Source organism: Panthera pardus, unplaced genomic scaffold, assembly GCF_024362965.1.
Source record: "Panthera pardus isolate Hobbes unplaced genomic scaffold, ASM2436296v1 HiC_scaffold_15, whole genome shotgun sequence".
Lineage (NCBI taxonomy): Eukaryota > Metazoa > Chordata > Mammalia > Carnivora > Felidae > Panthera > Panthera pardus.
The window spans coordinates 15,597,153-15,613,640 of NW_026526710.1; the positions used below are offsets into that span (position 1 = coordinate 15,597,153).

General features: G+C 42.4%; 1 protein-coding gene across 5 annotated transcripts in view; it reads left to right on the plus strand.

Annotated features, from left to right (window-relative positions):
• The first annotated feature begins 458 nt into the window (after window positions 1–458).
• Window positions 459–16,488, plus strand: part of PISD (phosphatidylserine decarboxylase) — a 36,794-nt gene continuing 20,764 nt past the window's right edge. Inside the window, exons 1-4 of one of the 5 annotated variants that reach the window (XM_019426773.2) lie at window positions 462–543; window positions 4,451–4,559; window positions 9,230–9,309; window positions 13,086–13,261. In XM_019426773.2, coding sequence (XP_019282318.1) covers window positions 13,170–13,261 — 92 coding nt within the window. In that variant the 5' untranslated portion in view covers window positions 462–543; window positions 4,451–4,559; window positions 9,230–9,309; window positions 13,086–13,169. Of the gene's footprint in view, window positions 544–4,450; window positions 4,560–9,229; window positions 9,310–13,085; window positions 13,273–16,488 lie in introns of those variants that run through there. The other 4 variants (XM_019426771.2, XM_019426772.2, XM_019426775.2 and 1 more) reach the window with 4 other exon arrangements.

Consider the following 16,488-nt stretch of genomic DNA (forward strand, 5'->3'; position numbering starts at 1 on the left):
GGAAAAAGTGGAGGTGTATTTCTCCAGTTTGGGAAAAAAGGAGACAGTGGGCACGCAAAGTGCTCAGAACAGACCCTGGCACTTAGGAAGCACGGAATAAATGGTAACTGAGCGGTGGACCCTCTTAACTTCCCCGTCTGTAAATAAGGGAATTGGCTAAGTTGATACATTCTCGGGCCTTGGGTGATTCATTTTCCAGGCGCACGGGGAAACGGAAGCCAGAGGAAAGAAAGAAGCCTGGCGACTCTGCGCCCAGGCCCGGATTTAGCACAGCAGGTAACTACCCACCTAGCTCTGGAGGCGACCCAACAGCCAGGCTGATGGGGCGGGCAGCGGCCAAGGGGAGGGGCTTACCCGTCTCCGCCCACACCCCACCGTTTTCCTTATTGGCCCCGTGAGCTCGATAACTCGTGACGTCACACGTGTGCGCCACGAGTGTGGAAAAGGGGGCGTGGCCCACCGAGAAGGAGGAGACAAGATGGCGACGTCCGTGGGGCCGCGGTGCCTGAGGTTGCTGCGCGGTGTCACGTCGTGGCGGAACAGGTATAGCTGCTTGGGGAGGTTGCCTCAGGGCCGGAGGCAGCTTAGACCGAACCGGAGTCGGGAGGAGGAGTCGTTTCCCTATTACGGGCTCGACCTGAGGAGGGGTCGGGTGGAGACGGCGCCATCCACCTTCGCCTCAATCAGGTGGGACTCCCGGCGTGTAGGGAGGTCCGGGTTTAGTTGGGGCTAGCCTGAGCGCTCTCGCTTTGCCTTTTACAGCTAAGTGGAAGTCCAGAAGGGAGAAAAACAAGAAAACCAAACAAAACAGATGGTTGCCTGCCCGCCACTAGAGTCGAGGCTGGACTGAACGCTTCTTTCGGGATTTGTGTTCCTGGAAGGGCGACAAGATGTGGGAAGAGCTTTGGACTGAAAGTTGGGGTCTTTACTTTGGATTCTTGGTGTTTGAAGCGAAGAGGTTGGATTCAGTAATCGCAAATAGTCTGTTAAGAAATTAGGTCTTGGTTACTCTGGTTGACTCCCAACTGTTAAGTTCTTAGAGTTGGAAGAGACGTGAGAGGTCATCTAAATCCAGCTATTTTTGGAATTGTGGAAATTGAGGCCTTGAGAGAGGGAGGGACTTGCTCATTTTTACCCAGCCAATTAGTAGCAGAGTCCGGACCCCGACCAGGCTACCTCTGTCTCTCACTCAAGGACCTTTCCCTTAGGCTGTCCACCATGAGGGCATTTATTATCCACAAATAGCTAGGGACCATTTGGACTCTCAGAAAATGGATTAAAATGTGGGTAGCTATGACTCAGAGTCGGCTGCTTGGTGTCATTTCAAAGTGAGAAGGTTTGGAGACGCATAGTGATTTTTGTTTTTCTGGCAGGGTTAATTTTGTCAGCATTGACCAAAACTTGCTCTATGACCAGAGGTGACCTATCATTGTGATTTGGGGAAATAAAAGGATACTGGATTTGGACTGAAAGTGAGCAGAAACTGATTGTCCTTACCATGAAAGCTTTACTCTCCTATCATGGACTATTTCAGAAATGGTGTAGTTCTCTCAGGAGGGGGCTCTGCAACGTGTGGTAACAGTTGGGATTTGGAAAGGAGGGTGTCTGCTTTCGATATTAATACCAGATGTGCTGTTAATCAGTCAGCCGTGAATTCACCTAAACTGTGTCATGAGTTAGAATGACTAAAAAATGGCATTCCTAAAATATTTTTTTAGATGAGGAGGAAGATTTACTCGCTCACCATCATTAAAAAAAAGGGTTGGAGGTGGGGAGTCCTACTTTAGTATTAATATAGATAAATGAGATTGGATTTAGGTGCAGTGATTGGAAAGGATGAGGATTTGGGTACAATAAGAGCTTTTAATTTTCAAAGGTATTATATATTGTTGATAACAAATACCAAAACAGCATTTTCATAGGCTTTAAAGCATGGCTGTGAGACATACAGATGAAAACCTCATATTGCAGGGGAGTTTTACAGTTACTGGGTGACGTGTGGCAGGTGATAGAACAAAGAGAAAACAACGTCTTGGGTGATAATTAAGGGCCATGTTTCCCAAATTTGTTTGATAAAATAATAGGGTAGGTATTTATTAGAAATTGAGATTCCCAGATATATTCCCATCCTGCTGCCAAATTCAGATTTACTAGGTGTAGTAGCTTGGGACTGCAAGTGTCTTGGATGACTCTTAGGTTCAGGCAAGCATACACTGACTCCTTAGTACCTAAGGAGTGGTTGGCTTGTACAAGGCTTTCATTCAGAAATATTGACATTCCTACCACTGCAAACCATGGTGCCAGGGACCATGGGGGAAAGGAACAACAAAGACAGGAATTAAAAATACAGCATTTGGAATGGGCTTTTTGTTTAAAGAATTTTGCAGTCTAGTAGAAGAGAGAGAAAACACTCAACTAAACACTAACACAAGATAGAATGTGGAATAAGGCCTTCAGGAGGTCTGCCAGTTCATTTTTAGAAAAGCTTCGTATGTTCAGAAAGCAGGAGCGATTCTCCCTCTCTCTGCTCCTCCCCCACTCATGCTATGTCTCTCTCTGTCTCTCAAGAATGAATAAATGCTAAAAAAATTTTTTTTAAAAAATGGGGGTGCCTGGGTGGCTCAGTTGGTTAAGCTCCTACTCAGCTCAGGTCATGATCTCATGGTCCGAGAGTTCAAGCCTGCGTCAGGCTCTGAGCTGTCAGCACTCATGCCCTGTCTCTTTCTGTCTCTCAAAAATGAATAAATGTTAAAAAAAAAAAAAAGGGGAGGGGGCAGGAGAGATAGAAGGATTATAGTTAAAATGTCACCACCAGGGATGATGTTAAAAGATTTTAAGTTTACATGACTTTAATTCTATTTTTTTAATTTTTTTTTTTTTTTTTTTTTTGAGAGAGAAAGAGAACACATGAGGGATGGGCACAGAGAGGGAGACAGAGGATCTGAAGCAGGCTCCATGATCCCAGAGCAGAGCCTGATGTGGGGCTTGAACTCACAAACCATGAGATCATGACCTCAGCTGAAGTTGGATGCTTAATTGACTGAGCCACCCAGGTGCCCCAAAAGTGTTTTTTAACCATGACAGTATGGCCATAGACCAGTCAGTGTGGATACTCGTCATAGGCAGTTTTTTTTTAAAGTAATCTCTACTCCCACAACGTGGGGCTTAAACTCATGACCCCAAGACCAAGAGTTGCTTGTTCCACTGACTGAGCTAGCCATGGGCCCCTGGTCATAGACAGTTGATATAGCCATCCCAGTGTGTGCCAGCTGAACATAAACTCTGTTACTTTAAAAAATAGTAATGGGGTGCACCTGGGTGTCTCAGTGGGTTAAGTGTGCAGCTCTTGATTTTGGCTCAGGTCATGCATCTCTTGGTTCGTGAGATTGTGCTCCTGCTGTCAGTGTGAAACCTGCTTGGGATTCTCTCTCTCCCTCTCTGCCTCTCCCCTGCTCATGCTCGGGCTCCTTCCCTCTCTCTCTCTCTCAAACATAAATAAACATTTAAAAAGTAGTAATATGTAGCTAGGTGCTGGTTTTTTATGATTATCTCATGTAGTGTCAATGGGATCCTGTTTTTACAGGTGGGGAAATTGAGGCATAGAATTAATTGAGTTTCCTAAAGTCACATTGCTAATGAGTGGCAGTAAGTCATGCATTCAGACTTATGTGCTCACTCATGGGTTTTAATCACCTGCGTGCAGCATGCCCACTTGAGTCACCACCTAGAAGAGTCAGCTGATTGAATTTATCCATTCATCCTTCTGGGGTTTAATCTCACCATTGAGATTGGAGTTCAGTGGGAAGGCAGGCAAAGTAAACAAATAGGTGATATATATATATATATATATATATATGTACACACACACATATACATACATACATATACATACATACATATACATACACACACACACAATCTTTTCGTTTCAGGTAGTGAGAAGTGCCATGAAAAAAATAAAGGAAGGTGATTAAAGGGCACATGGTAGTCAGGTAAGACAAACTGAGAAGGGAACATTTCGCAGAGAACTGAATGATGAGGGAGTGAGCCACATAGAAGGGTGTGCCCATTAGAACAAACAGCAAATGCAAGGGTGTGGAAAGAGGCAAAGGTGTGGTGAGTACTAGGAGTGGCAACTGGAATGAGTAAGGAGGAGACAGCAGTAGGATATCTGAGAATCCAGCAAGGACCGAGTACATGGGGTCTGGTCTTTTCTGTTTTGAAAAGGTCACTCTGGCTGTTTTGTGGTGAATAGGATATAGAGGGCCAAGAGTGGAAAGTGGAGAACAGACTTTCTCAATCACTTAAGAGAATCAGGTGTCTTGGGTTAGGGTGTGAGTAGTGGTGGCAATGAGAAATAGATATATTTATATACATCTATATATCTTTATATCTATGTGTGTGTGTGTATAATTTTTTTTTACATTTTTTTTTTTTTTTTTTTTTTTAGTAATCTCTACACCCAACATGGGGCTCGAATTCATGACCCCGAGAACAAGTCGCATGCTCTTCCAGCTGAGCCAGCCAGGTGCTCCTAGACAGATAAATATATTTTAAAGGTAGAGTCTTCCTGTCTTGCCAGTGGATTGAATGTGGATAATGAGAGAGAAATGTCTTCTATATGAATGAGTCTCAGGGTTTTGACTTGTGTAGCTGTGTAAAGGGTGCCTTTTGCTGAAATGGTATATTATAGTAATGCTGCTATGGTAACAGGTAAACCCCAGCATCTCAGTGACTTAACACAGTGAAAGTTTATGTCTTGGGGCACCTGGGTAGCTCAGTTGGTTAAGCATCTTACTCTTGATCTTGGCTCAGGTCATGATCTCATGGTCTGTGAGTTCAAGCCCCGCATGGGGTTTTGTGCTGACAGCATGGAGCCTGCTTGGAATTCTTTCTCCCTCTCTTTCTGCCCCTCCCCTGCTTGCTCTCTGGCTCTCTCTCTCAAAAATAAACTTTTGAAAAAAAAAATCTTAAAGTTCTCATCACAAGAAAAAAATTTTGTTAACTGTATGGTGACAGATGTTAACCAGACTTATTGTGGTGATCTTTTCACAGTATATATACATATTGATTTATGTTGTATACCTGAAACTAACAATGTTATATGTCGATTATACCTCAGTAAAAAAGAGAGAAAGGGGTCAGTTGTGGCAGATGCTCTGTGAGAGGTCAAATAACACGAGACTCAAGAAATATGCATTGGTGTTGGCAACCTGGAAGTTGTTGGTGACCTTGACAAGAGGTGACATGGTTGAAACAAAAGCTTGGTTGAGCAGGATTAAGAGAGGGTTAGAGGTGAGGAAATAGTGCCAGTGAACATAGCTCTTTTTTTTTTTTCTTTACTTTTTATTTTAATTCCAGTTAATGTACAATGTTATATTAGTTTCAGATGTACAGTGATTCAACACTTCCATACAACACATGCTGCTCATCATGTGACAAGTGCACTGTTTTTTTTTTTTTTTCTTTTTAATTTTTTAAATGTTTATTTTTTGAGAGATGGGGAGGGACAGAGAGAGAGGGAGAGAGAGAATCTCAAGCAGGCTCTGCATTGTCAGCACAGCCTGACACGAGGCTCAAATCCACAAACTGTGAGATCATGACCTGAGCTGAAACCAAGAGTCAGATGCTTAACTGACTGAGCCACCCAGGTGCCCCCTCTTTTTTTTTTAAGTTTGCTTATTAATTTTTGAGAGAGAGTGTGCGGGTGAGTCGGGAAGGAGCAGAGAGAGAGAGAGAGCAAAAGAGAGGATCCCAAGGATCCCAAACAGAGGATCTCCCAGGGCAGGGCCTGATGTGGGGCTCGAACTCACAGACCTTGGGATCATGAACCAAAATCGAGTTGGACACTCAACCAATTGAGCCACCCAGGTGCTTCGTGACAAGTACACTCCTTAATCCCCATTACCCATTTAATCTATCCCCTACACACCTCCCTCTGGTAACAACCAGTTCTCTTAATGTTTTGTTTCTTAAATTCCATATATAAGTGAAATCATTTGTTATTTGTCTTCCTCTGACTTATTTCGCTTAGCATTATACTCTCTTGCTCCGTTCGTGTCATTGTAAATGGGAAGATTTCATTCCCTCTGAGGGCCAAATACTATTCCATTGTATATGTATACCATATATTCTTTAACCATTCATCAGTCAATGGACATTTGGTCTGCTTCCATATCTTGGCTATTGTAAATAATGTTACTATAAACATAGGGCTGCATGTATCCCTTTGAATTAGTGTTTTTGTATTCTTTGGGTAAATACCCAGTAGTGTAATTCCTGGATTGTAAGTTCTATTTTTAACTTTTTGAGGAACCTCCATACTGTTTTCTACAGTTGCTGTACCAGTTTGCATTCCCACCAGCAGTACAAGACAGTTTCATTTTCTTCACAACCTTGCCAACACCTGTTGTTTCTTGTGTTTTTGATTTTAGCCATTCTGACAGGTGTGAGGCGATATTGCTTTGTAGTTTTGATTTGCCTGATGATGAGTGCCTTTTCACGTGACTGTTAGCCATCTGTATATCTTCTTTGGAGAAATGTCTGCTCCTGTCTTCTGCCCATTTTTATTTGGATTATTGGTTTTTTTGGGTGTTGAGTTTTTAAGTTCTTTAATATTTTTTGGATACTAACACTTTATTGGATATATCATCTTCTTCCATTCCATAGGTTGCCTTTTAGTTTTGTTTCCTTTGCTGTGCAGCTTTTTATTTTGATGTAGTCCCAATAGTTTGTTTTTGCTTTTGTTTCCCTTGCCTCAGGGGTCCTATCTAGAACCAAGTTGCTACAGCCAATGTCAGAGAAGTTACTGCTTGTGTTCTAGGATTTTTACAGTTGACAGTGCATGTAGCTCTTTTTAAGAGCTTGTTATGAAGGAGAGAAGAAAAGTGGGGTGGAAGCTAGAGAAGGGTCCATGGTAGACAGTGTTTATGTAAGATTGGAGAATATACAGCATTTATCTCAGGATACGAATGATCCAGTTATAAAAGACTAACTAGTGTAATGGGGTATTTGCCAGGCATTTTTTTCCAGGAGCCGGGGTTACAGAGGTGTATGAGAGAACTGAGCTCTGTGTTCTTGGGCAGGCGTGCTGAGGTGAAGGCCCATATGCAAGACAAACCACCTGAGTGCTGTGTGTCTGGTTACAGTGGATAGACCATTATCTCCCATTTGTACCTCCCCAGCCAAGGGAAGAAAATCCTTATTCAGCAGTCTGCAAACATTCTTTTAGTTGGGGGGTTCAGCATTCATTCTGGAACACAATACAGCAGTGTACAGAACACAACAATGTACCTTTAGTCAGTTTTTACACTTCTTGTTCTAATTCTGTTTGGAAAGCAGGGTTTGAGGCTTTTAGCTTTTGTAGTGGGAGTTTCCAGTCTTAGAGATGAGCATTGTTCACTGCTGAAAGAACATTCATATACTGAAACATACCCTTTGTGTTAATAGCTGTACATCTCTCTGGCCTTAGTGGTGATGATTATCATGATTCCATACTTTTTCTCTATACGAACCTGGCTTGCCTGTGGGAGAATCAGATTCTCCCACATATTAGCACCATGCTGTGACGGTGTTTTTAAGTCAATTTCAAGTAAAAGAAAAAAAAAGGTGCCTAAATCTGATCATGTTTGCAGGCTATGTATATAAGACATAACTACTAAATATCCATGAAAATGTGTATTATTGTATGAAGGTCATAAATGTAGTTTTATTTTCCATAAAAGTAGCAATGTAGACATTTGTAATAAATTATTCCATCTCACATAAAAGGCCTCAGCAGAAAAAGAAGTGCTTACTGACAAGGACTATTTTCTTTATTTTACTATTTTTTTACTAATTTCTTTACTTTAGATTTCAGGTCAAAATTTGGGGAAACCGAAGTGCTATCTGAATTGACAATGAGATGTGTGCTCTTTGATTAGGGGAAATGAAAATTCACAAATGCTTTCCTTGCTGGCAGTCATTTATTGCCACTGGGAAAATGTCCAGTTTCCTTGGGTGAAGGTGAAAGAGAAACAAACTGAGTCAAAAATAATGTTTTCTTAGGGGCACCTGGGTGGCTCAGTCGGTTAAGCGTCCGACTTCAGCTAGGTCATGATCTCGTGGTTTGGGAGTTCGAGACCCGTGTTGGGCTCTGTGCTGACAGCTCAGAGCCTGGAACCTGCTTCAGATTCTGTGTCTCCCTCTGCCCCTCCCCTGCTCACTCTGTCTCTCTCTGTCTCTCAATAATAAATAAACATTAAAAAAAATAATAATGTTTTCTTAGAGTGGAAAGCTATCCTTGGTAATTTTTTTCTCAGGAGGCCTGAAACGTGTTCAATCTGTCAGCATAGCTTGACAAAATAGCAAAGTAGCCACAAAAGATAATCCAGAAATTCTAAATTGAGCTGTCTAGACTTGAAGTAGATTAGAATAGTTACACATGGTTTGTGTCATTTTTTTTCCAGGACAGATTTTTAAAATTTAAAATGTGTTAGATTCTTTAATGCGTAGGGGTTAGATGTTTTAAAAACAAAATTGTTTTTTAATGTTTATTTATTTTAGAGAGAGAGACAGAGCATGAGTGGGGGAGGGGCAGAGAGAGAGGGAGACACAGAATCCGAAGCAGGCTCCAGGCTCTGAACTGACAGCACAGAGCCCGATGTAGGGCTCGAACTCATGGACCGTGAGATCATGACCTGAGCCGAAGTCGGATGCCCAACCAACTGAGCCACCTGGCCTCCCCTGGGGGTTAGATGTTTACAAGGCTGTGTAGAGTTCTTTTGTGGTACAGAAACATACGGCTTTGTGTAAGAGTGCTGGCTTTACTGCCTGTTATGATATTATGCTTAATTAAGAAAATAACTTTATTGTGAAATAGTTTCAGAAGTTAAAATAGAATTCCCAAATACTCTTTACCCAGATTCCCCAGATGTCGACTGTATTTGCTTTACTATTCTCCCTCCCTGTCCCCTCTTCAGGTGTATGTGTGTGTGTATATATATATTTTTCCAAAACACTTGAGAGAAAATTACAGATTTGATATTCCTTTACTTTGAACCATTTCGGCTTTTTTCCTACAAGAACATTTTTCTCACACAACCACATTGGTGGTCAAAACCAGGAAATTAACATTCATATAAGATTGTTAGTGAATCTATAGATTGTATTCAAGTTTTGCCAGTTGCTCCACTAATTTTTTAAAAATTTTAAGGTAAATGTTTAACAGTTCATTTCTGTTTGCTTATAGCCTCCTCCACCATGAGAACACTGTTCTGAGCCATTTCCTACAGTCCTTAAGGAAGCTGCCTGTCAGAGCCTTTTATACAAGTAAGTAGCAATTATAGGTAGTGCTGGCCTCTCTGTGCTTCAGTTTGCTTATCGGTATACTGGGATAAACAGGTCCTATTTCATTGGGAAATTATTAGAATTAAATTAAAATTAAATGACCTTATATCTGTGGAGTGCTTAGAGTACCAGGCATATAGTTATTACTGAAGCACTAGTGATTGTGACCTGATCATTTTTACTGGCTGCATAGTATTCCATTGAATGACTGTACCATTTGGTGTTAGACATTTAAATTGTTTCTGGGCTTTTTCTACTATATACTTATTCTTTTCTCCTTAATGTTTATTATTAAGAGAGAGCACGAGCAGGGGAGGGTCAGAGAGTGGGGACAGGATCTGAAGTGGGCTTTGCACTAACAGCAATAAGCTGGATGTGGGGCTCGAGCCCACAAACTGTGAGATCGTGACCTGAGCTGAAATCAGACGCTCAACTGACTGAGCCACCCAAGGACCTCTCTACTATACATTTCTGTGGTAATATATCTTTGTGCAGCTTCAGGATAAATTTGTAGAGTTAGACTTGCTGAATCAGAAGATTTATGTGTTTTGCAAGTTGGTATGTAGGCCAAATTGCTCTTCAAAGAGGCTTGTTCCACTTTATATGCGTTTGAGTAGGAGGTGCTCGTGAATGTGTCAGTTCCCCACACCCTCATCAAAACTGTGGATTGTGAACTTTTTGATATTGTAAGCAGCCATTTGAACTTGTACAAGAATGTGTCTTGTCTTTACTATTTAGATACCATTTTTTTAAGTTTACTTATTTTGAGAGAGAGAGAATGTGTGAGCAGGGGAGGAGCAGAGAGAGAGAGAGGGAGAGAGAAAAAGAGAGAGAGAGAGAGAATGAGAGAGAGAGAGAATCCTAAGCAGGCTCTGTGCTGTTAGTGCAGAGCCTGATGTGGGGCTCCATCTCACAAACTGTGAGATTATGACCTGAGCCAAAATTGAGAGTTGGGTGTTTAACCAGCTGAGCCACCCAGGCACCACCTAGATATCCTTTTTATTCTATCATATCAGAAGCCATTTGTCCAGTGAGAAGATCTTGGGGATAAAATGAGATGGTTGATGAGAGTGAAAGCAAAACATTTATTTATTTATTTATTTATTTATTTAAAATGTTTGTTTATTTTTGAGAAAGAGAGACAGAGTGTGAGCAGGAAAGGGATAAAGAGAGACATAGAATCCAAGCAGGCTCCAGGCCCCAAGCTGTCAGCACAGAGCCTGATGTGGGGCTTGAACTCACAGACCATGAGGTCATGACCTGAGCTGAAGTCAGCCACTCAACCAACTGAGTCATTCAGGTGCTCCTATTTATTTAAAAAAAAGTTTTTTTTAAGTTTATTTATTTATTTTGAGAGAGAGAGCGAGTGAGCGCAGAAGCGGGAGAAGGGCAGAGGTGCCCCTCCACTATTTAACTTTAGAACATTTTCATTCCCTCCTCACTGTGCCTCAACACCCCCCCGACCCCGCCCCAAGCCTGCAGTCCCTTGCAGCCACTAATCTACTTTACGTCTCTGTAGTATGTTTCCTATACTGGACGGTTCATGTGAAAGAAATTCTACAGTATGCAGCCTTTTGTGGCTGGCTTCTTTCATGTATTGTTTTCAAGGTTCATGTTATATCATGTGTCAATACTTCATTCCTTTTTTATTATCAAATAATATTCTATTATATGGATATACCTCATTTGGTTTATTCATTCACCAATTGAAGGCCATTTGGATTGTTTCTGTTTTTTGGCTGGTGTTGGACATTCTTGCACAAATTTTTGTGTAGATGTATCTTTCGTTTCTCTCAGGAATATCCCTAAGAACAGAATTGCTGGGTCATGTGGTAATTTTATGTTTAACATTTTGAGGAACTGACAAACTCTTTTTCAAAGTGGCTGCCCCACTTTACAAAATCCCACCAGCAGTGTATGGGGGTTCAAGTTTCTCCACATCCTTGCCAATACTGAGTTGTCTTTCTTTTTTTTTTTTTAAACTAAAAAATTTTTTTGAGAGAGAGTGCGCACGAGAGGGGCAGAGGGAGAGGAAGAGAGAGCATCCCAAGCAGCCTCCGCGCTGGGCTTGATCTCACAATCCTGACATCATGACCTGAGCCAAAATCAAGGGTCAGCCACTTAACCGACTAAGCCACCCAGGTGCCCCTGAATTGTCTTTGATTATAACCATCCTAGTGGGTGTGAAGTTGTAGCTCAGTTTGGTTTTGATTTGCATTTCCCTGATCACTAATGATGTTGTATTGGTTTGTTACAGCTGTTGTAACAAAGTACCACAAACTGAGTGGCTTAAACAGTAGAAAACTTACTCAAGTTCTGAGACTAGAGGTTTGAGATCAAGGTGTCACAGGATTGCTTCCTTCTGATGGTCATGAGAGAGAATCTGTTCCATGCCTCGTGTCTAGCTTCTAATGGTTTGCCGGCGGTCTTTGGCTTGTAGAAGCATCATCCTGGTCTCTGCCTTCATCTTCACATAGCATTCTCCCTATAAGCGTGTCTGTCTCCAGATTTTACCTTTTTATAAGGACACCAGTCATATTGGATTATGGCCCACCATGATGACCTTATTTCATCTTGTTTACCTCTCTAGAGACCCTGTATCCAAGTAAAGTCACATTCTGGGGTACTGGGAATTAGGACTCAGCATACGAATTTTGGGGGGACACAGTTCAACCCATAATAGATGTTTAACATCTTTTCATGTGCTTATTGGTCATATGTATATCTTCTTTGGAGAAATGTTTATTCAAATCCTTTGTACATTTTTTAATTGGGTTGTCTTTTTTATTATCAAATTGTAAGAATTTATGAGAGTTTGCATTGTAGTATACTAGTGTCCAGTCAGAATTGGGCCTGGATTGTAAAAGTAAGGTCAGAGAGTGCTGGATGAGAAGTGATACCTGACTCCCAGTTGTGGACCTGGTGGTGTCTTGCCAGGCAACTTTGATTAGTTTTGCTACTTGATCTCTTTTGTGATTCAATGTTTTCATGTTAAATTCTCTGGCTATGGTGGCAGTTGAGGTGCATTGTAGTTTCACAGGAAAGATGCTTGTCCCTTACTTATTGGTAAGATTTGGAGACAGAAGGGTCTTACTAGTGACTCAAGGTTGCACCTGCTTATCATACCCCTTTAGGGTCCTGTAACCTTTACTGAAGGCTTCTTTTTTTTTTTTTTTTTTAATGTTTTTATTTATTTATTTATTTATTTTAAATTTTTTTTTTTTTTCAACGTTTTTTATTTTATTTTTGGGACAGAGAGAGACAGAGCATGAATGGGGGAGGGGCAGAGAGAGAGGGAGACACAGAATCGGAAACAGGCTCCAGGCTCCGAGCCATCAGCCCAGAGCCTGACGCGGGGCTCGAACTCACGGACCGTGAGATCGTGACCTGGCTGAAGTCGGACGCTTAACCGACTGCGCCACCCAGGCGCCCCTGTTTTTATTTATTTTTGAGAGAGAGAGAGAGAGAGAGACAGAGTACGAATGGGGGAGGGACAGAGAGAGAGGGAGACACAGAATTGGAAGCAGGCTCCAGGCTCTGAGCTGTCAGCACAGAGTTTGATGTGGGGCTCGAACCCACAAACTGTGAGGTCATGACCTGAGCCAAAGTCAGATGCTTAACTGACTGAGCCACCCAGGCACCCCTACTGAGGGCTTCTAAGATGCGTGACTTTTCCTGGGCCTCCTTTTGGTGCTGTTTGCATGACTCATCCCTGTCCCTTCTCCCAGTCTCAGAATTTTCTATTTTTTTGTTAACAGATGCCAGAAGAGTCCACACTGCCCCTGCTCGAACCTTGTTCCTGCTGCGCCCCCTGCCCATTCTGTTGGTGACAGGCAGCGGGTATGCAGGTTACCGGCAGTATGAGAAGTACAGGGAGCGAGAGCTGGAGAAGCTGGGCTTGGAGATTCCACCCAAACTTGCTGGTCCCTGGGAGGTAGGACTAAGGTGCAGTCACCGTGAATTCTCATTTAACACAACTTTTTAAATTGCCCCAAAGTTGAAATGTTTGAAAAACTGCAATGTTCTTTTTTGGAGCTCATGTCTCCAGTGGGTCTTTGGCCAGACACAGACATTATACCTTTGGTGTCATGTTGGGCTTCGCTTCTGTGTCCACACTTACTCCTAATCTCCCCAACAGCTCTGAGGAGAAATTCATTACCTGCTGTTGAAATCCTCAGAGTTCATGCCCTTCTCTGAGGATAAGCTGAAACAGTTGGACTTTTGGGATGTGGATAACTTCTCACCAGGAACCAGACTGAAATAATCAAATTTCCTTTATTTTTATTGCTCAAAATGCTTCCCCGACAATAGGACCTTTCAGTAGGGGCAGGCTTCAATGTTGTTGAACCATGAATGATGTACAATAGAACTGTCTTATTCATCTGTGCTCCAGTGGCCCAGAATGATTGGTAACTTAGAGTAGACAGTCAGTAAATTTGGAACTGAGTATTAAGATGCAAGCTTAAAAATGTCTTCTCAGCCATAATTTAGCAAATAAAAAATCTGAAATATTAGTAGAGCCAGTGGGTAAAAGCCGGGGTGGGGGGGTGAGAGTAGAGACTTTATGGTATTTAGATGATGCTGTTGGGTTTCTTCATGAGCCGTTCCCTATCAGTAATCCAGCTCTGCTGAATCCACTGACCAAGGCATGTGGGTCTTAAAGGCGAGTTCCAGCCATGTTCCTCAGTAGGTGTGAACGTGAACCTGTCACTTGCCATTTGGTTCTCTGTGTGACTATGTCATAAACAACTATAAAATAGGTTGGATTGGAACCCAACTGAGATTTCTTCCAGCTCTAGCATAGTTTATCTAGGAATATTTGTTGGCATTGGCATTACATGCTACATTATAGGCTTCCTCCTAAAGTCCTGTTTTGAATTTTGGTTTTGACCCTCTTCCTCCAGTAGAATCTAGTGTAAAGATTTCACCTGATTTCCACCAGTCCTATAAAACTGTGACTTATTCAGCTGGTCATACAGATCCAGATGTGGCTGTTACCCAAGGAGATACCTGCTTCCCCGTGTGTCTGTCCTTTTTCTGGCCTATTCATACACCTTGGGCTTCATAATAGCCTATCTCAGACCAAGGAAAAAAAAGGCTTTCTGTTTTCTGGTAGTATATGACAAAGTCCTTTTGGCGAAGGGTAATTGTGTAGTATGTGAGTCACACTTTGAAATTTTGCTGTACTCTATTTCCCGTGACATTGATGGTTTCCTCTGTAAACGTACCTTCTTGTTTAGGCTGATACTTGTAAGACTGTGATCAATGACCCCACTCAAGATGGTTTCTCTCTGACCCCAAGCATTTGTCAAGCTGAGTCACCCTGCAATGAGCTCGAGACCCATTTCAAAGGTCTTCCAAGAGAATCTACATTTGGAAGAAATCTGTGACTTCTAAAATCATAAAAGACTAATGTCAGTCGTATTTTTTAGCATTCACCAGTTGTATAATTGGAATTACTGCCATACGTGAGTCAATGTCTGAAAGACGACTGTTTGTAAAGAGGACAGGGTTGATTGGCTTATAAGTTCTAGGGCCTGGACAGTAACAGAATACTGGATCAGAGTGGCTCAGTGCTGCACAAGATCTGAAGCCCCTATTGGTTCAGAGCTGGATTTAAGTTAGATACTGTTAGATTCTTTTGACTGAGTAAAATGGCTATAGGACTGCTGGATTTACAGGCAGGACTCCAGCATTTCACTTTATGAAAGGGAAATGGTCTGGACTCTGACCAGATATTGTAGGATTTCCAGAGAGGCAGCAGGTCGTGAGAAGGGAGAGTGCTGACTAGGAGTCATGGCCTGGATCCTAGTCCTACCCCTGCCCCACCTAACCCCTGTCGTCTCATGAAAAATGAGAGTACCCCAATCTGGTCAATCATCAGAATTGTGGGGGAGCTTTAAAACTATGAATTCTTTGTTCTTATCCCTGGAGATTTAGAAAGTTTGAGCAAGACTCAAGATTTTTGTTTTTAAAAAGCCCCTTTGAGGATTCTGATGATAGTGTAGGAACCATGGGCAGATGAGCTGTAAGGTTCCCTTCAGGGCTCTGTTTTTTAAGTGGCAAATGAAAATTTCTGTGGGTGATTTTGCTGGAATATAATCTCTTCATATCCTTGGGTCAAGTCAGGCATCTCCAGAGCTTAAGAGAAGACAGGCTGGTAGTTAGGCTGAGATGAGCTCCTGGGGTCAGTGGCACAGTTGAGGTGACTGGGTGATTTTGTTTTACCAATAGCATTTTCTGGATTTCCAGGAGATAGACATGGGTCTAGGGGCAATGTAGCCTTCCCCACACATGAAGCAGTCCTGCTAGCTCCTGTTGGTCAGTGTGCCAGCAGGAAGCTTTTGTTCCCCTTTCCCATCCTGTAAGTTTCTCTTGTGTTGAAGAAATATCTGGGCATCCCTCTCTATCAAAACTTTAAAATATTTTAAAAATGTTTGTTTTGGGACTCCTGGGTGGCTCAGTCGGTTAAGCGTCTGACTTCAGCTCAGGTCATGATCTCACAGTTCGTCAGTTCAAGCCCCGCATTGGGCTCTGTGCTGACAGCTCAGAGCCTGGAGCCTGCTTCAGATTCTGTGTCTTCCTCTCTCTTTGGCCCTCCCCAACTCACACTTTGTCTCTCTCAACAATAAATAAACATTAAAAAAAAAAAGTAAAAAAAAATTAAAATGTTTGTTTATTTTTCGGAGAGAGAGAACAAGAAAGATAATGCGTGCATGAGCAGGGAAGGGGCAGAGAGAGAGAAATCCCAAACAGGCTCCACACTGACAGTGTAGAGCCCTGTGAGGGGCTCAAACTCATGAACCTGTGAGATCATGACCTGAGCCAAGATCAGGGGTTGGACGCTCAACTGACTGAGCCATCCAAATGCCCCAAAACTTTTGTAATTTGGTAATTTTTTATTTTTTAAGTAAGTTCTGTGCCCAACATGGGGCTTGAACTCATGACCCCAAGATCCAGAGTCACATGCTCTAGGGGTGCTAGGGTGACTCAGTTGGTTGAGTGTCTGACTTTGGGTCAGGTCATGATCTTGCAGTTGTGGGTTCGAGCCCTCCATCGGGCTTGCTGCTGTCAGCCTGTCAGCTCGAAGCTGGCTTTGGATCCTCTGTTCCCCCCTCTCTCTGCCCCTCCCTTGCTTGTGCTCTCTCTCAAAAAAAAAAA